General features: G+C 26.6%; 6 protein-coding genes across 8 annotated transcripts; 4 read left to right on the top strand and 2 right to left on the bottom strand.

Annotated features, from left to right (window-relative positions):
* The first annotated feature begins 32 nt into the window (after nt 1–32).
* On the top strand, nt 33–3,640 carry LOC107063632 (uncharacterized). The gene is made up of 4 exons (XM_089172960.1): nt 33–1,858; nt 2,245–2,461; nt 2,736–2,891; nt 3,485–3,640. The coding sequence occupies exons 1-4, from the start codon at nt 1,689–1,691 to the stop codon at nt 3,614–3,616; spliced, it is 675 nt and encodes a 224-aa protein (XP_089029086.1). The 5' UTR covers nt 33–1,688; the 3' UTR covers nt 3,617–3,640.
* A 138-nt stretch (nt 3,641–3,778) lies between these two features.
* GstS4 (glutathione S-transferase S4) lies at nt 3,779–6,462 on the bottom strand. 2 transcript variants are annotated; one of them, XM_015315698.2, is made up of 5 exons: nt 6,313–6,462; nt 6,101–6,241; nt 5,839–6,006; nt 5,557–5,699; nt 3,779–4,067 (listed from the first exon to the last, which is right to left on the bottom strand). In XM_015315698.2, the coding sequence occupies exons 2-5, from the start codon at nt 6,231–6,233 to the stop codon at nt 3,900–3,902; spliced, it is 612 nt and encodes a 203-aa protein (XP_015171184.1). In that variant the 5' UTR covers nt 6,234–6,241; nt 6,313–6,462; the 3' UTR covers nt 3,779–3,899. The 2 variants fall into 2 exon arrangements, with proteins under 2 accessions (XP_015171184.1, XP_015171185.1); XM_015315699.2 differs by having other exon boundaries at nt 6,379–6,422.
* A 795-nt stretch (nt 6,463–7,257) lies between these two features.
* On the top strand, nt 7,258–9,976 carry LOC107063631 (glutamyl aminopeptidase). Its single transcript, XM_089173126.1, has 6 exons — nt 7,258–7,377; nt 7,619–7,851; nt 7,948–8,095; nt 8,232–8,502; nt 9,092–9,360; nt 9,460–9,976. The coding sequence occupies exons 1-6, from the start codon at nt 7,258–7,260 to the stop codon at nt 9,601–9,603; spliced, it is 1,185 nt and encodes a 394-aa protein (XP_089029252.1). The 3' UTR covers nt 9,604–9,976.
* Nucleotides 9,701–19,560, top strand: LOC107063710 (pterin-4a-carbinolamine dehydratase). Its single transcript, XM_089173125.1, is given in 13 exon segments — nt 9,701–9,712; nt 9,847–10,130; nt 10,663–10,807; nt 10,902–11,105; nt 11,681–11,760; nt 11,854–12,002; nt 12,172–12,310; nt 12,382–12,495; nt 12,915–13,038; nt 18,349–18,492; nt 18,974–19,078; nt 19,080–19,094; nt 19,169–19,560. Coding segments are annotated over 13 exon segments (1,698 nt in total). The 3' UTR covers nt 19,352–19,560.
* LOC107063706 (uncharacterized) lies at nt 13,327–16,174 on the bottom strand. Its single transcript, XM_015315697.2, is given in 5 exon segments — nt 13,327–14,297; nt 14,375–14,529; nt 14,642–14,935; nt 14,937–15,510; nt 15,949–16,174. Coding segments are annotated over 5 exon segments (1,488 nt in total). The 5' UTR covers nt 16,056–16,174; the 3' UTR covers nt 13,327–13,939.
* A 309-nt stretch (nt 19,561–19,869) lies between the features above and the next one.
* Nucleotides 19,870–21,176, top strand: SdhD (succinate dehydrogenase, subunit D). 2 transcript variants are annotated; one of them, XM_015315701.2, is made up of 5 exons: nt 19,870–20,027; nt 20,097–20,179; nt 20,377–20,516; nt 20,611–20,801; nt 20,872–21,176. In XM_015315701.2, the coding sequence occupies exons 2-5, from the start codon at nt 20,125–20,127 to the stop codon at nt 21,065–21,067; spliced, it is 582 nt and encodes a 193-aa protein (XP_015171187.1). In that variant the 5' UTR covers nt 19,870–20,027; nt 20,097–20,124; the 3' UTR covers nt 21,068–21,176. The 2 variants fall into 2 exon arrangements, with proteins under 2 accessions (XP_015171187.1, XP_015171186.1); XM_015315700.2 differs by having other exon boundaries at nt 19,880–20,179.
* Nucleotides 21,177–21,243: the final 67 nt, after the last annotated feature.

Here is a 21,243-nt window from a genome sequence, read left to right as displayed (position 1 = left end):
TATATATATGTATAAATACATATGTATCGTATATCCCCTATTATCAATTTTATTTTATATTTTGTTTAATTTCTTAAAATTTGTTTATTTTTTGTTTTAATTTGCTAGGAGAGTGGAGAAAGTTAAAATAAGAATTCAATTAAAAAATAATCAATTATACTTTTATTTCTCTCCTTCTCCTACTTTATTTCTTTTTTCTCTCCGTAATGTTATAACTCTATTAAATTGTAAATTATGTTCTAATCCTTCACCGAAAATATCATTTTTTAAAGACAAGTATAGTAAAAAGTAATAATAAAGCAATAATTTACAATAACCAATAATTTTTACAAAAAAACTAAAACATAGCTTTCTATTGTACTATTGTCAGCATGTTTCTTAGTCGGTAAGATAAATCTCTACCATTACCGATTGAATTATTATCCGAAGAAACAGTAACTCACTATTATCAAAGAATAATATAAAACATCAAAAATCCATTTTTTGTATGAAAAGCTCATCTTAGTTAGTACCGGGAACACTAGTGGGCGATAGTAGTTAGAATACTGTAGGGATCCTGTAGGAGGGATGCGCCAACAGTATTCAGCTCATGTGCCATTGGCTGAAAAGTTTGGGGGACCGCTTGAATTTATAATAATTTTTTCGTGTAATCTATTCTATTTTAATATAAATTTTTAATTATCATTAAATATAGTTCATTTTTTTCTGTATTTGATGCAATTCATTATTTTATAATTATTTCAATGTTTGAATTATTCGCACGCAAAATCGAGTTCCGGTCCCCCAGCAATGTACATGGCGCATCCCTCCTATAGGATCCCTAGAATACTGTATTCTTTAATAGTATTGTACCTTTCTTTGATAGTTTGTACGTACCGTTCTTTGATAGTATCGTACTGTCATAGTGTTAAGTATTACTATCGCCCGTTGGTGGTCTCAGTGCTAACTAAGATGAATCTGGTTATATAAAAAATGGGACTTGTGAGCCTCTATGTACTTTTGTATTCTTTGTTTATTATTAATTTATCGACCTTATCGGTAATATCAAAATCTACTATCTTGAACAATTGTCGGTAAGACAGAATTCTTTTTAATAACGGATATTTACTAATGCGGTTCTTCTTATTATATTTAAAATTTTATTGACTATGATTTTCTATTTATCTTGATAATAAATTTTAATGCATATATCGTTTCTTTTATATCATACCATAATAATTTACTACTATTTCTATTAAAAAAAAAAAATATAAATAAGGACCTATTATTTTAATATTCGATTAATCATTATTCAAGATAACAATGTCAGAAAAAAAATATTTTCAATATCATTTGAGTTAAATATATGCATGTATTTAATTATCTTCTTCTTCTTCTTCAAAAATGATACGTTTTAAAATATATAAAAAATCATTAATATATTTTATTAGAGAAAATGCGACCAGTGATAAGAAACGGATAGGAATATCAAAGAAATAAAGAGGGGGAGTAACATGTTATTTTTTTGTTTGTATGCGTGTAATGTGAGTGTTCTTTTACTTTATCAAAATTTCTTTGTCATTATTTGATATACCGTAGCCAAGCAAGAAACGCGACAAAACGACAGGCATAAATCTTTTCTGTCTCTCCATGTTCGCTGTTAAGTGTTCCTGCATTTCTTGTATTTTTTGGTGAATAAAAAGGTAAAAATGTCGTTAATCGTCCAGTACGCAGTCGTTGCATTTTGGGAGAAATCTGGTTGTAAGATCGTCGCCGATTATTTGGTCGATCCTGAAGCAAATTGTCGAGAAATTGCTTTAACTACGATACAGGATATTAAGAGTCTTGAAAACGATAGGACCAGCCTCGATCGGGGCAAGTAAGCTCGCTATCCTCGATTTGATATCGGTGCGTTTTTGTGCTCGTTATTATCAAACCAATATTTGGATTTTTCTTTTTGCATTTCACTTCAATTTTCTGTCGATCTCTAATGTAATTATATTGAATTAATTGAGACTAATTACTACAATTAAATTAACATTTTTATTGAATTCAAAATTTGTAAAAAGTGAATAAACATAATTATCCGTATAATTTTGTGAATGTTTATGCTTATATACAATATATTTAATTTTGTATTATTTGTGAAAAAATATCTTTGGATATATCGAACGAAAATGAATCGTTAGATATAAACGAGCCTTTCTTTTTACCTTTATTCTAATTAAAATCACATTGAGAAATACCATTTGTTATTACCTCCAGATATATAGTGCATCTATTGATCGGAGAACTTCATTATGCTTGCTTGACAATAAAACCAGAATCTTCATCGGCGGTATCTCAATTAGTATCCTGTTCTCAACTCTTTCTCGATAAACTAAGAAACATTTACAGAGAAGTACCAATATTAGCTGATCTATCTAGAGATCTAACTAATCTCGCTGTCATCGATCTTTCTAAACCGCTTCAACAAATTATCGTAAGTATTACTTTGTCATTTATTTGTAATTACGATGGCTTTATTAAAAGTATCAAATGATTAACACATTAGAAAAATTTTTTTTAAATAATTGTTTTAACGTTTGAAACAATTATTTATGAATTATTTCTTTAATTGTAAAAATATTTAATAATAATTTGCATAAAATTTTACTTTACACATTTGTTTAATTCTCATTTTAATTAATTATTTGTAAATTAAATATAAAATGTATTATAAACGAAATATAATTTTATATTTATATTTATTTTAGGAAGAATACAATAAACAGGAAACAAACATCGTACCAAGATTGGAAAATGAATTATCCGAAGTACGACGGATGTTAATGGACGGTGTTCAAAAATTGATAGACAGGGGTCAAAAGTTGGACGATTTACTTCGGAAGACGCAATCTTTAGAAATTAAGGTAAACGAAATTTGTAGTCTTTTTCTCAAATAGAACACATATAATAATAATAATATTATAACTTTATTGCTATATAGTATTGTTTCTAGAAAATATGGTCCTTTCTTCAGTAGTAATATTAAACTTATTTTTAATCAAAAAAACAGTTCACGAATTATAATTCTACACGTTATCGGTATTAGAGATATGTACGATTCCATAGGTCACGACTTACTGACCGTCAAAGATTTATAATAATTCCTGATATCCTTTCACGTATTTACTATTCAATATACTTGCAATAACATCTTACAATATCTCTTATTCATTCGCGATAAAGAAAGATTGTGAGAAAAAAAAATAAATGAAAAGTACATTTTCTTAAATATTCAATTAAATTAACACATACAAAGATAAACTTTAAACATTTAATATTTTTAGAGAATAAATTATTTTAAAAATTATCTAGAAACCTTTCACCCTATTAAAAATTAATTATGTTTATTTTGACAATATATTAATTTTCTTGTTAAGATGTTTCTGCACAATTTTCATTCTTTAATTCATTTTATATTCATTTAATTTATTTATGAATAATATACGATTTGTTGCAGTCAAGAAAAGATTTTCACGTTGCAACAAAGATATCACGAAAGAAGAACGTTTTCTTTGCGATTACTGCAGCCACATTTATGTTCGTATCAACAACACTTTTTGTTTTCTTTTTGTACATCGGTATTTTGTAAAAATAAAAAAAAAATAAAAAAGTATAAGAAAATAGACGATGATATTAGTAAATTATTTATTTAATTACTTTTCACGTTCTACCCGAATCCGTTTATTATTCGTAGGATATTAATTTTATTTTATTTTGATTCATTTAAAATTAATTTAATAAAAAACTCACGTCACACATGAATTTTAATATATTGATAAATGTAATTATTTTATTATCGTAGCTATACAATATGTCGTAAAAATGATAATAAAGCTTGCTTGATAACAATAAATTCAAAATTATGAAAATATTTAAAAGTCATTTTTAGGTCTTTTGTTAATCCATTCTTTTATTTTTGGAATTGCAAGTACCTTCTCTTTGAGAGATTTTAGATTAGAATAATCCTTGGTAGCATCAAACTCGCAAGCATTGTTAATTGAATCCAAAATAGCCACGAAGAATAAATCGGCGTAACTCAGCTAAGAAAACAAAAATAATTGAAAAAAATATTTTATATTCTACATTATGGAAGAGATATAGTGTTTTTATAAAAATAAATTGGACGAGGATGAGAATAAAAATAACGAATTAAACATATTATATAAATCTATAAAATAATATTTTTTGTATGAAAGTTTCTTAGATGGGTCAAAAATGCTTAAAACATTTTTACAAATCTTTTTATCAAGATTAGCTTTTTATCAAATTCTTTTAAATTAATTTTATTTTCAAAATTATAAAACTACAAAACACAAAATAAATTAACCCTCTATGGGCCCGTGTAACCTTCAAGTAACATATTCATTTTTCAGTGTTTTACTAAACAATTTTAGTTTTTTTAATGAAATGTCATTATATATATCTTAATTTTTTAAATCTTTCTGAGACAACTAATACCATATTCATGACGGTTGATAGCATAATTAAAATAAAATAACAAAATAAATGTTATACTAACTGTCTGTAGTAGAAGCAAGCGAAATCTTTTTTTCAATTGATATTATTTTTGCTTCTGTCTGTGTTTACCGAATAAAAAATTATGTATCTAGTAGTTCTGAGTTTGAAAATCCATAAAAACTAATTTTTTTGCATTTCAATATCAATTTTTTAATTTATTTTTTTGATAAAGTTCTTTTACTTTGAAGTAACATTGGCCTATAAAGAAATCTTCTGTATATTTAGGATCACGCTTTTGTGTTCCATCGAATGTTGAAAATAGTTGAAGAATTCGTTGCAGCAAACAATTCTTGACAATTTTTATCAGTTTTATTTGAGGAAAAGATTCGAAGATTCTAAAAGGATAAATATTTACGAAAAAAATAGATAAGTTAGACCGGTGGTCAATGCTTAGCTGTCATATAAGCAAAACTGTTCATTGCATTCTGTAAGACCCAGGAATCAATTTAACTTATTACCATTTAAAATTAAAATTGCATCCTGTCTATGTCAGGAGTACAAAGAAATTCGTAAAAAAAGAAGACGTCTTTTTTCCACCAATGTAGATAAACAATTATAAAGAATATAAAAAGAAGACCAAGTATAATACTTCCATCAAAAAATGTGCGAAAAGATGAAGTATATTTATATAAATTTATGTGTAACGTCAAGTGAAAACTGTTTCGTAGAGTTTCACGCTTAAGTTTTCATGCACAGAAGTGCGAATATTATAGGCCGTTGTTACCTGAAAGTCACATATTGAATATACTGCAATAAAATTATTTAAACAAAAAATTTTTTGTTTATTTGCATATATATGTTTATAATTGCTGGTTTTTCGTTCCCCCAATTTTTTTGGATTGAAAAAGAAAATTCGGCCTATAGAGGGTTAAAATATATATTATATATTTAAAAAAAAATTGGACTGATTGTTAAAAATACCTAAGAACTTTTGGCCCATATTGTATATATTATCAAAAAAGAAATTTGTTATTAATAAAATAATAATAAAAATGTGGTTTTGATTTTTACCTGACCGCCATGTAAATAACCGCCATTAGAACGAGCCAATTCTTCTAATTTTTTAAAATAAAATGGTACGGTTGTAGAAAGAACTTCTTCCTTTTTTTTGGCTTTTTCAACGGGATCATTACTTCTATAGAAAAGGGCTACCTCTATCAATAAAGAAAGAGACGACAATTATATTAAATTAAATTAAATTAAATTATTATTTAAATTATTTAAATTAAATTAAAAAAAAACAAAATACTATAATATTTAACACAACAAAATTTTAAAGTATTCAAATCTTACGTTTTCTGAGATCATGAAGCGCATTAGCAATAGCGTTGATCTGTAGATCGTCCAAGTCTGTTTTACCATTTAAATTATATTTTTTCGCTAAGTATTGACAAATTGGTAACGTTTGCGAATAAACTTTACCGTCAAATTCTAGAATTGGCATCTGACCGAATGGAGTATCTACAAAAAGACAATAGAAAAATAAAGAAATTATTTTAAGCTAAATAGTAATAAAAAAAACATAATATTTAAAAAAAAATCTCTAAGCACATACCTGGTTTATATTTCAACCATTCGTCGCGACCAATACGAACATCTTCAAATTCGGCACCACCGTAGCTTAGCAAGAATCTTATTGGCTCGCCCAAACCCATTACATCGAAGTAAGATAATTTGTATTGCACCATTATATTATCTGAAAGAAAAGGAAAGATTGTCTTTTAAATAAAAGAATTTGATCAATAAAATATTTATCTTTATCTTTACCTTTATAAGTATTCCAAGATATTAATATTATTATTGAATAGTAATTTTAATTAAATAATACTTTACTATTAATTAGTACTAGCAGTATTGAACAAGAACGATACTATCCAATTGAAGATCCAAATGATACTAACGACCAGTGTTGAACGACCTTACGTAAGAATTTCATGTTTTCCCCCTCTACACTAAATAAACTTCATTCCATCTTTTTCTAACAGCATACAGCAAAACCGGTCGTCATAACTTTGCACGAACCTTTACCATGTACTTTCACTTTTCGATGTATCATAACAAAGATGAGACAACATTGAATTGGATCTCATTTTTAATTAAATTTTTTTTTTTATCTTTGAAAAGTTTATAATTCATAAATTATCGTGATTATTCGATTTTTGATTTTTTTAACTTTGTATTGAACTTCTTCTATTGATTCGGATTGATCGTGTTGTTATCGTGTTTTATATATATATACATATATCTATATACATTTGATATTATTAAAACATAATTTATATATAAAGTATAGAATATGTTTTGTTTATACATACACAAATAATTTAAACACTAAATTTTTTGTAAGTAAATAAATATATTCTCATGGTACAAAATATCCTTAGATACGTTACTGACTCACTTCACGATATACTTGGAAACCATAATCGATAACAGTGAATCAAATTAACTTTTTCTAAATAACCTCTTTCATTTGAATTAATTATCGTTTGATATTGAACTAAACAAAAGCGTTATTGTCAATTATCGATCATATTTAATCGATCAAACATCACCCCTCCCCCCAATTCTTTAAGATAATAGTATAAAGAAAGTTTTGTCTTGAAAATCGTAATGATAAATAAACGATACCTTTTTTTATTTTTAATAACCTTCAAGATCATATTAAGTCGAGAAAAAATATTTAATAAAAATCGGCATGAATTTAAAAGCATGGACAATGGTCGCTTGTCCAAGGACATTTCACCAAAAAAATATATCATAGCTGCATCACCAGATTTCATTGAAGACAGATTTTACGGTGCTATACAAATTGATTTAAGAATAATGAGGGTAACTTTACCATCTTTTACATTTCGATTAATTGAATCGAATTGTCACTTTCAATATGTCTGACTCAACTTTTCTTTCCCGCCTTTCTTAAATTAACATTTTATAATTTTATATTTTAAAAATTTAACTATTGTATCGACTAAATTATATAAAAGTGGTCGAGAATTATTACTTTCAATACATTTGACCTCCTTCCATTCTTGTATTTTAGATTAAAAATTATATAGCATTACATTCAAAGAATTTAACTATTACATCAACTAAATTGTATAAAATTGATCAGCCTTATAACGAAATTCCAATCGATGCTATTTATCCTATCGAAGAGTATGAAATGATAGTGATCGAAACTACAAATCCATTATCACCTGATAATTATCTTTTGAGAATGAATTACAGCGGTACATTGAACAATAAAATTAATGGATTTTATTTAAGCAGTTACATGGTGAATTCTGAAAATGATCGTATCAGGTGATTTCAATGATTTTTATTTTTTTTTTTGTATAGTTAATATTTTATAATATTCTTGTTTCTTTGTTTTTTGTTACCGGTTTATTTATCTCACAGAAAATTAGCAGTCACACAATTCGAGCCAAATTATGCAAGAAGAGCTTTTCCTTGTTTCGATGAGCCATCTTTTAAATCTATTTTTCATATACGTATTGTTCACGATGGAAAATCGAATTATCATGCTTTATCTAACATGCCAAGTATAGTAAGTAAAAAATGATGTTAGTTGGACGTTCTTTTCTTATTTTATAAAGTTTATAATATATTAAAAATCTCTATATACAATATAATTATGTATTAGATATAAAAGAAATAATTCTTTTTTCGAAATTTAATTGTAGAAAGTCGATAAAGCAGATGATAAAAATGATTTGATGATAACAATTTTTGCCCCTACTTTACCAATGTCGACATACTTGGTAGCTTTTTTGATAAGTGATTTCGAATGTTTAACTTCAAGCGCAGATTCTTTAAATGGAACTAGAATACCGCTTAGTGTTTGCGTTAGATCGGATTACAAAAATAAAGTTCAATTTGCTTTGAATATTGCTGCACAAGCTATTGAATATTATTCGAATATTTTGAACATCGATTATGCTCTACCAAAATTAGGTATAGCATTATTTAATTAAATAATGTAATTCCTATTAATATACATTTTCTTTTAATATTTTATAATAGAGAACTAATTTTTTATGAAAAAATGTTTCCATGGATAAGAAGTGTTAGCGAACCCATTATCGGCTAAGTATAAAGTGTTACATATTTTCAGGCATTAATTAAATATGAAAATTTAAGAATACATAATACTGATAAAAAAGAATTTTTCGATATCGTGAATAGTTTTAAAAATATTCGTTTGTTGAATTATTCTCGACACTGTAGTTGTGGAAATAATTTCTATTGATTATGTGTTTGGAAGCTTAATATTTAGAATATTCATTTTCTCTATTATTATTCTCCTATAATATTATTAATACATAATATTATATCGTAATTCAATATTATTACTGTTTGATTTTATAACACAAACAGTATCTTTTTTATTACATTATAATAGTAATAATAAAGAATCATAAAAAATGTATTCTATATACATATAACTTAAATTACTTTAATAATAATCAACTCACGTATTATACATATGTATTACATAATAAAATGCATACGTATTAAAAGGTAATTGATTCAAATTTTGCAGATCTCGTTGGAATACCGGATTTTGCAGCTGGTGCAATGGAAAATTGGGGTTTGGTAACGTTTCGTGAAACCGAGTTATTATACAGCGAGGAACATAGTTCTTGTGAAAATATAAAAAGTGTTGCTCTCACAGTTTCCCATGAATTAGCACATATGTGGTTTGGAAATCTAGTTACTATGAAATGGTGGAACGATCTTTGGCTCAACGAAGGCTTCGCAACATACATGGAACATGTTGCAGTCGATTTTATTTTTCCTGAGTGGTATCAGGTCTTGTATTATGAATTAAAAACATAACTAGATGAAAAAAATTATAAATAATTGAAATATTAATTATTAATTATAGTGTAATTATGATGAATTTTTTAGATGCAAACATTTCCAATTAATACCAAATATACGTCAATGATCTACGACATTAAAAAAAACGCACATCCAATAATAAGTCATTTGGAAGCTTCCGACGAGATAGGCCAAATGTTTGATCGTATTTCTTATCAAAAAGTACGTTAACATTTTATTATCCTATTATATAATCAATAACATTATTTATTTTCCAATGTCATAATATTTGCCAAATATCTATTTCTAAGCAAAAATAGTATATTACATGCCTAGGGCGGTAAAGTAAGAAATGTCTCAGAGCACATGTAATTGTTGGCCGAGGCGAAGCCGAGCTCTGAGACATTTCTTACTTTACCGCCCTAGGTATGTAATATACTATTATAATATTTGTGTTTTTGTTTTTTCAATCAGAGTGCTGCAGTAATCAACATGTTAGAAAATGCAATAGGAAACGTTAAATTCATTTCTGGAATTAGGAATTATTTAAAAAAGTATCAATTTTCTAATGCTGAATCAAAAGAACTTTTTGAACTTTTTAACGAAGAAAATCACAATTTCGTTAATCTAATCGATGTTTTAAACCGATGGACAAGATTAACTGGATTTCCTGTGGTTAATGTACAACAGAAAGATAAACTAATTAAATTATCTCAACAACGATTCGTCCTTGATAAAACACAAAATGATTCATTTAAGTAAGTAAAAAAAAAAGTAATTTTCATTTTTATAGAAATATATATTTTCATTATATTAATAATTTTCATATATATATATATATATATATATATATATATATATATATATATATATAAATTATTTTTTTATATAATTTTATATAATTTTCTATTTAATAGTTTATTTGTAATAACAGGGAAAGCTGGGATATTCCTTTAAAATATATAACGAGTCGACAAGAAGATGGTATCAAGTTCGCTTGGTTTCCAGCAAATTATACTTGCGGCAAGCCCTTTTTTTCTTTTTCTTCTTGATTTAACAATATGCAATTTCTCGATCCCATTTTAATTGATCCAAACAATTTCACAAATCAATAAATATTTATTCGATTTTAATGATAAATTATTGAATAGATGAAAACATAAAATTTTATCGTCTTCAACAAAGTTGACCTTAAGATTTATCACTAAATAAAAAAAATAATAAATCACATAACATTTGGATCGATTAAAATGATTCATCCTAAAAATGTATTGATAAAAACTAAAAATCCTTTAATATATGTGCAGTTGAATTGGTCCTAGAAAAACCAGTAAATTGGATTAAATTGAATCATAATTCGGTTGGTTATTACATTGTTAATTACACACAGGATAATTGGAGAATATTTACTAATTTGTTATTGACTGATATTCAAGTAAAGTTCACACACTCTAATTCTATTGACTTAAATATATACAATAATTAATAACAAGAATATGCTTTGATAGTTTTCATAATTTGATAAATAGGTTCTGGATCCAATAAATCGTGCCGATTTGTTGCACGATGCATTTATTTTAGGTGATAATATAGATCTGTCTTACCATATTGTTTTAAACATGACCACTTATCTAAAAAACGAAAATACTGTTCAACCTTGGATAGTTGCTGGTCAATGGATCAATCGAATTAACAAATTACTTCGTTCAACTAATTTACATCGTCCATTTCAAGTAAAATTCTATTTATTAAATTTTATTATATTAAATGGTCTCAAAAAAGTTACTTTTTTTTTTAGTAATACTACGGGCATAATATTTGTTAGGTTGAGAATAATTTAAAGTATAGACAAAGGGAAAATAGAGTAGAATCGATATTATTTAGTAAAATAACGTAAAATATAAAAAAAATGTATATTACGCATGCAATATTACCAAAAAAAGGAAGAAATTTTCGGGATAACCTAATACTCGTATATTACATACATATTGTATATGGGTCGAAAAGTTTTAAGCCTGACGTATAAACAATTTTTCTTTTTTTATTAAACTCACTTTTTTATTTTTCAACATAATCTCAAAACTTTTAGAAAAGACTTTTCAACCCATTCTGTTAAACGTATAATAAAAATTAAAGGATATTGATCTTTTTATTAAATTTTTTTATTTTTATTCTCAGCGTTATAACAAATATTTATGTAAAATTATGTGATTTGATTTTTCTTTGGTATTTCATATAAAAAATATAATTTCTTTTTTAATACTATTATTATTAAAATCTAATTAATAAAATAAGGCATTTATTATAGTATTACATACAACGTTTGATTGAAAAAATGTATCAACAAGTGGGATGGAACGTGAGCGAGAAAGAGGAATTACCACACAGGTAGAAAATCGATACAAAATTTAATAATATTATTATTTCTCTTATATTTGATCGTACGAGAAATCTTCCTAATCTCACAATCGACTTTTTGAGAGAATTACGGGTAGTTATACTGAAGATAGCATGCAGTGTAAAATTCGATCATTGCTTGGACACAGCTACTATGAAACTTAAAAAATTTGTTGAGAGTAATGGCACACAAAAATTGCATCCTGATATTCGTTCTATCGTTTATTCTTTTGGTTAGTTATCTTAAGTAATATACACAACAATTTTACTTTATACATATATTAGATTAGTCCATAATTCTTACACTTGTTGCCTGTTATTTATTTAAAAAAATAACCCACGAACTTATTGGCTAAATATTTTTTTAATTAAAATATTTCATATATTTATTTATTTATCAAGGTCTCCTTGTGCCAAGTGATGCAGCTGAATCAATATTTGAAAAAATGTGGGAATTCTTTTTAAGAGAAACAGACGTACAAGAGAAAAAAAGACTCCTAATAAGATTAGCAGCTGTTAAAAACAAAGATATTCTCGCTAAGTATGTGCTATGTATTTTTAAATAAAATTAAACAATAATTATATCTAAAATTACCTTAATATGTTTTGTAGATATTTACAAAAGATACAAGATGAAAAAGTAGTTCGTAGACAAGATTTTTTTGAAATTATCAGTAATATCGCTCTAAATCCAATGGGTCTTGATATAGTATGGGATTTTTTTAGGTAAAATATAACATTTATTATAAAAAGAAATATTTAACATCAAGATTATATATAAATTTAAAAAACAATACAATTATCATCAAGATTATATACAAATTGTACATATAAAGAAAAAACAAATATAATTGGCCACATGATTTTAATATAAATTAACCCTTTGCACTCGAGGGCTCCGTTACGGAGACAATAAAAAAGAAATAAAAACTGAAAAAAATTCAATTCAGTCTACAACATATCAACTATCATTTTTCTTTTAATTACACATATGTCATTTATTTATAATACGTGAATATTATTTTTGTTTCTATTGAAATTGCTTTGTATGTAATTGGTTATATGTGAAATGGAAAATATAACTTCGAGTGCAAAGGGTTAAATATGAGTAAAAACAAAATATGAAATATACAATTTTTTTACAGAAACCATTGGGAAAATTTAATTGAAAAATTCGCATTAAACGATCATGTTGTGGATGCAGTTATTGGAGCAACTATCTCTTTATTTAAAGATGAAAAGAAATTGAAAGAAGTATTATCTCTTACGATTCGAAAAAAATTGGATATTTTTTACTCAATACATTAATTTCAGGTTGAAGATTTTTTCAATAAATATCCAAATACTGGGCCAAGTACGCATACAAAAAAAAATGTAATCGAAGATATTAAAAGTAACATCAAATGGTTAAATGCAAACTTATGGCAATTCGAACAATGGTTAAACGAAGATGGAGTCTATCTCCCATAGAGCTTATTTATATATATATATATATATATATATATATATATATTTATATTATAATATATATATAATTATATATTATATATATATAGGTAGAACAAAGTTTTGAGCCCATTCTTTTCTAAATTTTGAAATTATGTCAAAAAATAAAAATAAGTTCAATAGAAAAAACTATTTTAATGTTAGACTCAAAACTTTTCAACCGACCTTCGTACATTTTTCATTATTCGTTGGCTCAATTTTTCTTTTAACATATACTTTATATTTTCTGAATGTATATGGGTGTATTGAAAAGTTCTGATGCTCACGTAGATATGACTTTTTTTTTTATCAAATTGTTATAATAATAAAAACAAAATAATGTCTTTTTTATTAAGACTCAAACGTTTCAACCCACTTCCCTTTATATACAATCCTTATATTAAAAAATATATTTTTCTTCCCTCCGGGCGAAAAGCGTAAACTTTTCTCCCGCTGTTCAAAACGAAGTTGCCGCTTTCCGCCTACGTCGAGCAGAAAAAATGTATACTATTATGTACAATATTTATCCACATTTTAAAATTATCATCTCCTTACTTTACCTCCCTAGGTGAGTAATATACTATTATGTACAATATTTACCCACATTTTAAAATTATCATCTCAGATAATTTTAAGTTAAAGCGAAAGGTATTCAGATATTCATAAAATGAATGTAAAATATATATTACATGTCAGCTGTACTCCACCTATATGCTTCCTCTTGTAATGCTGTTTTTGCATTCTGTGCATCAAACCACTTCTTTTCGTATCCATTACTTCTATCAACTCCATCCCAACGACGACCAGGTCTTATTCCAAAACGATTAGGCATATAAGATCCCTGATATCGTAGTTCATCTGGTTTGATTTTTCCTTCCTTTATTTTTTTGTTCCTAATATATTCTAACATTGGATCACCTTCTTTTTCTTGTTCCCTAAGCGCTTTGTCCAAATCAGCATCATCGACATATCTTGCCAATGGTTTGCTTACTTCATGAAGATAGTTTTTTAATTTTTCTTCTCTATCTTCTATTTGTTTCAATCTGAAGAGAGATAGAAATTAGTCAGAAATATTATATATATATATATATATAATATTTAAAAAAAAAAAGATTCTTACCCTCTACCCCATTTGTCATATTTTTCATTCAATTCTTCTTGCCGCTTATGTTTTTCTCGCTCTACAGCAGCTTCAGCTTCTAAATCTCGTCTCCTACCAGTTTTTGAATCACGTAAGATTGTCTTCTGGCCAGCACCAGTAACTTCGTTGCTTAACTATAAAAATTACATTTGTCAGATAAATAAAATTTGCTTATTGTCATATAATAAATAAATAAAGTTTTTGTATTGTAACAAAATAAATAAACAAATTGAAAAAAATAAGTACCTTATTAAACATTTCAATTTCACGCTTTTTATAAGCCTCTGTTTCTTCACGCAAAGACTTTGCATCCTGCAAACCAGCGCTCATGCCACTTAATGTTTTCTTCATTTTTGTATCATGCATTGTATTGTCACGACTTAATGATTCACTTCCATCAGGTTGATCATCCCATCTTGAAGAGTTTCTGCGACGTTTATGACTGTCATAGTCTTTTTTACTTTTTTTAGAATGTCTCGATGTAGATCGATCACTCTTTTTACTTTTTCTAGGTGGACTCAAATCTGAATCATCGTCCTTTTCTACTTTTTCTACATGGACTTAAATTCAAATTATTGTTCCTCCTATTTCTTCTAGGTGGACTCAGATCTGAATCATTGTTCCTCCTATTTCTTCTAGATGGACTCAGATCCGAATCATTGTTTTTCTTATTTCTTCTAGGTGGACTTAAATCCGAATCAGAAGTCTTCCTACTTTTTCTAGGAGGACTTAAATCCGAATCAGAAGTCTTCCTACTTTTTCTAGGAGGACTTAAATCCGAATCAGAAGTCTTCCTACTTTTTCTAGGTGGACTTAAATCCGAATCAGAAGTCTTCCTACTTTTTCTAGGAGGACTTAAATCCGAATCAGAGATTTTAGATTCTTTTTCCTTTTCACGCAATATAACAGAATCATTTTGTTTAAATCGTAATTCTCCATCTTCATCATCGGCTATAATTTTCCACTTTCTTTTATCAGAAAAATCAATTGGTCCACGTTCATCAATTATTCCAGCTATTTGAGGCGCATCTTCTCCATTGATAAATATATCAAATTCACCATCTTCAATTGGCCTAAGTTTATTTAGGTCAATATCATCATCAATGATCTTAACTCTGTAAAATATAAATTATTTAATTATAGAATTAAATATAAAGTATAAAACCTTTGAATGATATTACAGATCAGAAAATTCGTTGTTTCAATAAATAAGTTTTGGTGCATCTAATTCGTTTGGATCTTATGTATGATTATCCAATATATTACTTCTGTAAAATCAGTGAACTTTATTTAACCCTTTCGCTACAGCAGTCCCGTCCGCCGAGGTACCGACCCTGAATGGAGATTCGCCAGACGTCGTGGCGTTGATGCTGCATATATGCAGTGGTCAGTGCGAAAGGGTTAAAAACTAATAAATAATTCGGTATACGTTTATAAATTGATGAAGACTTTTCAACGAGTAATAAAATAATGTATCTTATACTTAAAATGAAAAAAAAAGAAGTTGCTATTATTGTTATAAGCATTGCGAAGGTTAGGAAAAATGTACTTACGTTTTTGGACCAATTTTTAGCTTCTTCTTCTTCTTCTTTTTTTCTTCTCCAGGTCCAGAAGATAAATATTTCTTCAAATATTCCTTCTGACTTATAGATTTATCCATAATATATTTATATAAAATGAATTATTATAAAATTATAATAGCTAACCACAAACGTATCTAATACTTGTAACAATTTATGAACTAATATAAAATAACAACTTAGCTTCTGTAGAAAGTTTTACATAGATGGACGATAGCTGCAGCGATATTAGCGCCGATACGACAACCCATTGAACTATTATAAATAATGCAATGGTACATTCACAGAGCCTAGAACATAGGAAAATAACTAATAAACGCGACTGGAAAAAAAGGAAAGATCATTTTCGGAAATACGCCGCTAGGTTTCGTTATATTCGCTAATGTCAAGTTTATAACGTCATATTTTTCATTGACAATTGTTGACAACACTGCATCATTAACAATTGTATTAATGTTTTTTTAATTTATAAAAAGTAATATTTATTTAAAAATGGTAAATACATGTATTGTTTATGGGTGTACAAGTGAACGAGTCAAGGATCGTAATAAGAATGCTAAATTAAATCAGAAAAATACGTCTTTATTCACTGTATCACAGGTAATATAACCTTAATTGATAGTTATTAATTACTAATATAAAAAAATGCAACGATGCAAATGTTTTTTAACTCCACTTAGGCTATAGAAATTTCTAGTTTTGTAAAAAGTGCAATTTACGATAATAAATTACAATGTACTTTTAATTGGACTTTTTAAATTTAGTTTTCCATCCTTTACTCAACTGCGACTAGGTAAGATGAAATTGAATAGATTTACACAACAAGTTGACGATAATATCTTGGGAATAATTGTAAAATAATAAAAAATGTTTTCTTAGTGCTATTTTTAACGTTAATTATAAGACTTGGTTAATTTATTTCGACTAACGCATGAGTACAATTGTTACACTCCCGCGACAATAAACAAGGTTTTAAAAACCTGATATTAGCCACACTAACACGCTCTAGTGGCAAAATATCTGTCCTCTCATTTTCGAACATTTGTAATACATTACGATCGCCCTCCTGTTATCTAGGCTAGAGATCCTATAGGAGGGGTGCGCCATGTACATTGCTAGGAAACCGGAATTCGATTTTGCGCGCGAATGATTCAAACATTAAAATAATTATGAAATAATGAATTGCATCAAATACAGAAAAAATGAACTATATTTAATGATAATTAAAAATTTATATTAAAATAGAATAGGTTACACACACAAATTATTATAAATTCAATAAAAAAGACTTAATTAAGTTTGATTTGATAAAAGGCATTACAGTATTTTGAAATTTCAAAACAATTTGTAGGAATTTATACAATTTTGATAAATATAATTATCTACTATATATATTATATTAACACATTGCGTACGGCACACTGTTTGCGTAGGTAGGATACAGAGCTACTGTTGCAATAGCTGTAATGATCCATTGATTAATATTAACATTAATTTTTTTCGTTAATTAGAGATTAGGATAATACACGAGACTCCGTTAACCTGGTGTTTTCTTATTACGTTAGTAATAAGAAAATCAAATTTTGATTCCATCATTAATTAAATCATGAAAACGAGATATCTCGTGACCCGTACGCAATGTGTTAATAATAACAATAATAATAATAATAAGACAAATATATAAAACAATTAAATAATAGATTTATTTTAACATATTTTTATTTCTCAATGTGGTACATGGTCATAGTTTTACTCGAATTGAATGACAAACAATAAGTCTGTAAACAAACGATAAGTTATAGGTTAGGTTTGTACATTTATACTTGTAACTATTAAATGAGTAAATTAAACTAACCACAGCCGTTAATACATACTACAGATAAACATGGCTGCGCGTTGGATCGGAAGCGGTCCCCAAAAATTTTCAGCCAATGGCACATGAGTTGGATATGTATGGCGCATCCCTCCTACAGGATCCCTAATCTAGGCTCCGTGGGTACATTATTATGATTAAATTATTATAAATAATAACAATGATTGATCAATTATATATTCTCTACCACATAATAATATTTAATTTTTTTCATTTATTTTATAAAAAAAAGTAAATAACACGATAGTAAAATAGAATAATAATATAATATAAAATAGAATATAATATAAATACTACATAATGCATGTAGTATATAAACAAAAAATACACCATAATGTATTGAAATTCAATAATTTCCCTAGTAAAATAATCTCTTCATTAGATATTTATATAATATTGTAAATAAAGAATTTAAATCATATTGTTTTCCCGCTTTCAATATTACTAGACATTTTCTTTCTCTCTTTCTCTCTCCTGAAAACAAAGCTGGTAAGGAATACGTATGGTCCATAACTGAGATGCTGCTAACAATATTGACTAGAAGATTTATCAGTAGAAGGGGATTTGACCAATATAACGGTATATGTCACAACCTTGGTCAAAAACAATTATCCACAGCTGTTAGTTCCAAGAGACGAAAAATGGTGAGTTTATTTAGCACAAGCAGTATTTATTATGTATCAAACAAATTTGAATATAAATAAAGTAATAAATATTATAAAAATCAAGATACTGTTTTACTTAAAGAAATCAATATATTCAACCACTTATTGTTACTCCGATTATCTGTTTATTTGTGAATTGTAAAAAATCTACAATGTCTATGTAAAAGAACATTTTAAGAAAATGAATTTTGTATCATCATATTTCTTTTCTATAACAATAAGAAAAATATAAATAAAATATTGATTTAATAAATAGATCTAATCAATATGTAAATAATAATATATTAAAATTGATAATATATATTATGATAAAATGAAATGGTATCTCATCGATAATATAAATGTCTACTTAGTTTTAATATCTTTACCTTATAAATTATATATGCATATTCAATAAATTGTATTTATTCACTTTTGTTAACAACAAATGTATAACGGTGTTAATATATTATGATTCTAGAAGAAACTTACCCAAGAAGAGAGGGATTCACTCCTGAGTCCATTGTTAAAAAGTGGATGGACTGTCCAAGCAGAGCGAGATGCTATTTATAAAGAATTTGTATTTAAAAAATTTCAACGAAGTAAATCATCTCCTTGTTAATTATAAACAATTGTATTGCCATTGTTCTGATTGCTATATTTATGTTTTTTACAGGCTTTTGGATTTATGTCACGAGTAGCCTTACAATCAGAAAAGATGAATCATCATCCTGAATGGTTTAATGTTTATAATAAAGTAAACATGACTTTGTCTACGCATGATGTTAATGGATTATCGCAGAAGGATGTCGATCTGGCAACATTTGTTGAAAATGTTGTTAAAACTTACATTAATTAAATTATTTAAAAATCAATACACCAAGAATATATGATGAATATATCTGATATAATATATATGAATATATGATGAAATAATATATGATGAATATATATCTCAATTGTGTAATAATATTTTTTAAAGATTATTTTATATTATAAAACGTTAATATTTTGTTATATTTTTGATTATATAAATAAATAATAAAGTTTGTTTATGCAGTTATGAAATAGTTACATCTAATTTATACAATTTTATTATGAAATAATTATTTTAAATTCTATATAACATTTTCAAATTGCATTCATATTTTGATTCCTTAAAATGTACCAATCAAAAAATACCTTTTAAAATATCAGATAATATATTTTTTTTTAAATAAAATTTTAATATATATTTATTTTACATAAATTAAATAGAATTTGATGACATTTATAAATAAATTTATGATGATTATTTAATTTATTTAGATCGATCTTCATAATCGAGATTAGATCTTTTCGATTATATAAATCAACTCTGTAAATACGATTATATTTAGTGGTGTGCGTTTCATCATTCACATAACACATCAGAATAAGAAGTACATATATATCGTTACTATCCTTGTTTCTCTAGTCACTTTTCTATTTAGAATCTACATTTGTAAATTAGGATCACTTCGGATTAGACGTTTCTAAACTTAACCAATAAAATAGTGAGAAAAAATTAATTAAGAATTTGTGTGGCATATACATATTAATAATCGTAATTAAATATTTTCAAGATCAACGTTACTTTGGAATTCTAATAAGATGATTTTACAAAGAATAGCAAATCAATATGTTTTGCGTAACATCAAACAATTTGGTAAGTTTTTTGTTTTTTATTTTCATATTCTCTTTGCATATTAAAATATTACTTGAACAAAAAACATTTATGTAATCGTTATCATCTGTTTAACCTCACTATAGTTCTTCTCTAATGTATTGCCATACTGTAATAATATATAATATTGGTAATACTTTTGAGAAAAATGTTGAATAAACATGTTTTTTTTATTTCAGAATCTATTACAAAACCTAGTTGTATGTTATCGCACTATGGGAAATTTTCACAAACAACCAAACTTTCTTCATCATTTACAAATTTGAATCTTACCAATACTAAAATAGCTAATAATGAAAATCATCAATTATTGACAAAGGTCTATATATTTATGATATGTATTTTTGAGACGCATTCTTTGAAAATAACTTGACAAACTATATTTTAGAAATCGTTTTTCATTTTGTTAACAGTTACCTATGTCATTAACCTTAAGTGGAAATCAATCTCGCTTTGCTAGTACATCAGGCAGTCATGTACGTTTATGGGTCGCAGAGAAATTAGTTTCTGCTGCGATGCCAGTTTTACTACCAGCTTCTTTATTATTGGAAAATCCAGCTATCGATGTTATAACTGCTGTTTTAGTTGTAATGCATATGCATTGGTACGTACTTTGTATTGGTCAAATGCATGTCTATTTAAAAAATGATTAATCATTATATTCATATAAATAGGGGTTTGGAAGCTTTGGTTGTTGATTATGCAAGGCCTATTATTGTTGGACCGCTTCTTCCTAAGGTATTCCATCTTTTGTTAAATCTTTTGTCGATTGTAACACTTGCTGGGCTTCTTGTACTAATTTACAATGGACCTGGTATCGGAAAATCTATCAAAGATGCATGGAGGATTGGTCAACAAAAAACTACTTAGGTACTTAGAATAAAAAGGTTAATAAGTGAAATAATTTATTGCTATAAGTTACATATGACGTAGTTACCTTCTTTCTAAATTGTACAGAAATAAAATATTTATTATCTTACACCCGTAAAAAGATTTCATTTAATTAATAGTTAATATACGTTAATATAAAATCTTGATCAAATTAA

The sequence above is a fragment of the Polistes dominula genome, unplaced genomic scaffold (genome assembly GCF_049000335.1).
Source record: "Polistes dominula isolate Pdom_NZ unplaced genomic scaffold, Pdom_raw_medaka contig_22, whole genome shotgun sequence".
In the NCBI taxonomy this organism is placed as follows: Eukaryota; Metazoa; Arthropoda; class Insecta; order Hymenoptera; family Vespidae; genus Polistes; species Polistes dominula.
This window is presented reverse-complemented; position numbering and strand designations above follow the sequence as displayed.

Excerpts from the sequence above, each read along its gene's own strand:
- GstS4 (XM_015315698.2), bottom strand. The coding sequence starts at position 6,233 with ATGGTGCAATACAAATTATCTTACTTCGATGTAATGGGTTTGGGCGAG. Across the intron at positions 5,700-5,838 it reads GCTTCATGATCTCAGAAAAC|AGGTAGCCCTTTTCTATAGA; the intron begins GTAAGATTTGAA and ends CTTTATTGATAG. Across the intron at positions 4,068-5,556 it reads GTTATTTACATGGCGGTCAG|CTGAGTTACGCCGATTTATT; the intron begins GTAAAAATCAAA and ends TTGTTTTCTTAG.
- SdhD (XM_015315701.2), top strand. The coding sequence starts at position 20,125 with ATGATTTTACAAAGAATAGCAAATCAATATGTTTTGCGTAACATCAAA. Across the intron at positions 20,180-20,376 it reads GCGTAACATCAAACAATTTG|AATCTATTACAAAACCTAGT; the intron begins GTAAGTTTTTTG and ends TTTTTATTTCAG. Across the intron at positions 20,517-20,610 it reads ATCATCAATTATTGACAAAG|TTACCTATGTCATTAACCTT; the intron begins GTCTATATATTT and ends TTTTGTTAACAG.
- LOC107063631 (XM_089173126.1), top strand. The coding sequence starts at position 7,258 with ATGGACAATGGTCGCTTGTCCAAGGACATTTCACCAAAAAAATATATC. Across the intron at positions 7,378-7,618 it reads TTGATTTAAGAATAATGAGG|AATTTAACTATTACATCAAC; the intron begins GTAACTTTACCA and ends TTACATTCAAAG. Across the intron at positions 8,503-9,091 it reads TTATGCTCTACCAAAATTAG|ATCTCGTTGGAATACCGGAT; the intron begins GTATAGCATTAT and ends CAAATTTTGCAG.
- LOC107063632 (XM_089172960.1), top strand. The coding sequence starts at position 1,689 with ATGTCGTTAATCGTCCAGTACGCAGTCGTTGCATTTTGGGAGAAATCT. Across the intron at positions 2,462-2,735 it reads AACCGCTTCAACAAATTATC|GAAGAATACAATAAACAGGA; the intron begins GTAAGTATTACT and ends TATTTATTTTAG. Across the intron at positions 2,892-3,484 it reads CGCAATCTTTAGAAATTAAG|TCAAGAAAAGATTTTCACGT; the intron begins GTAAACGAAATT and ends GATTTGTTGCAG.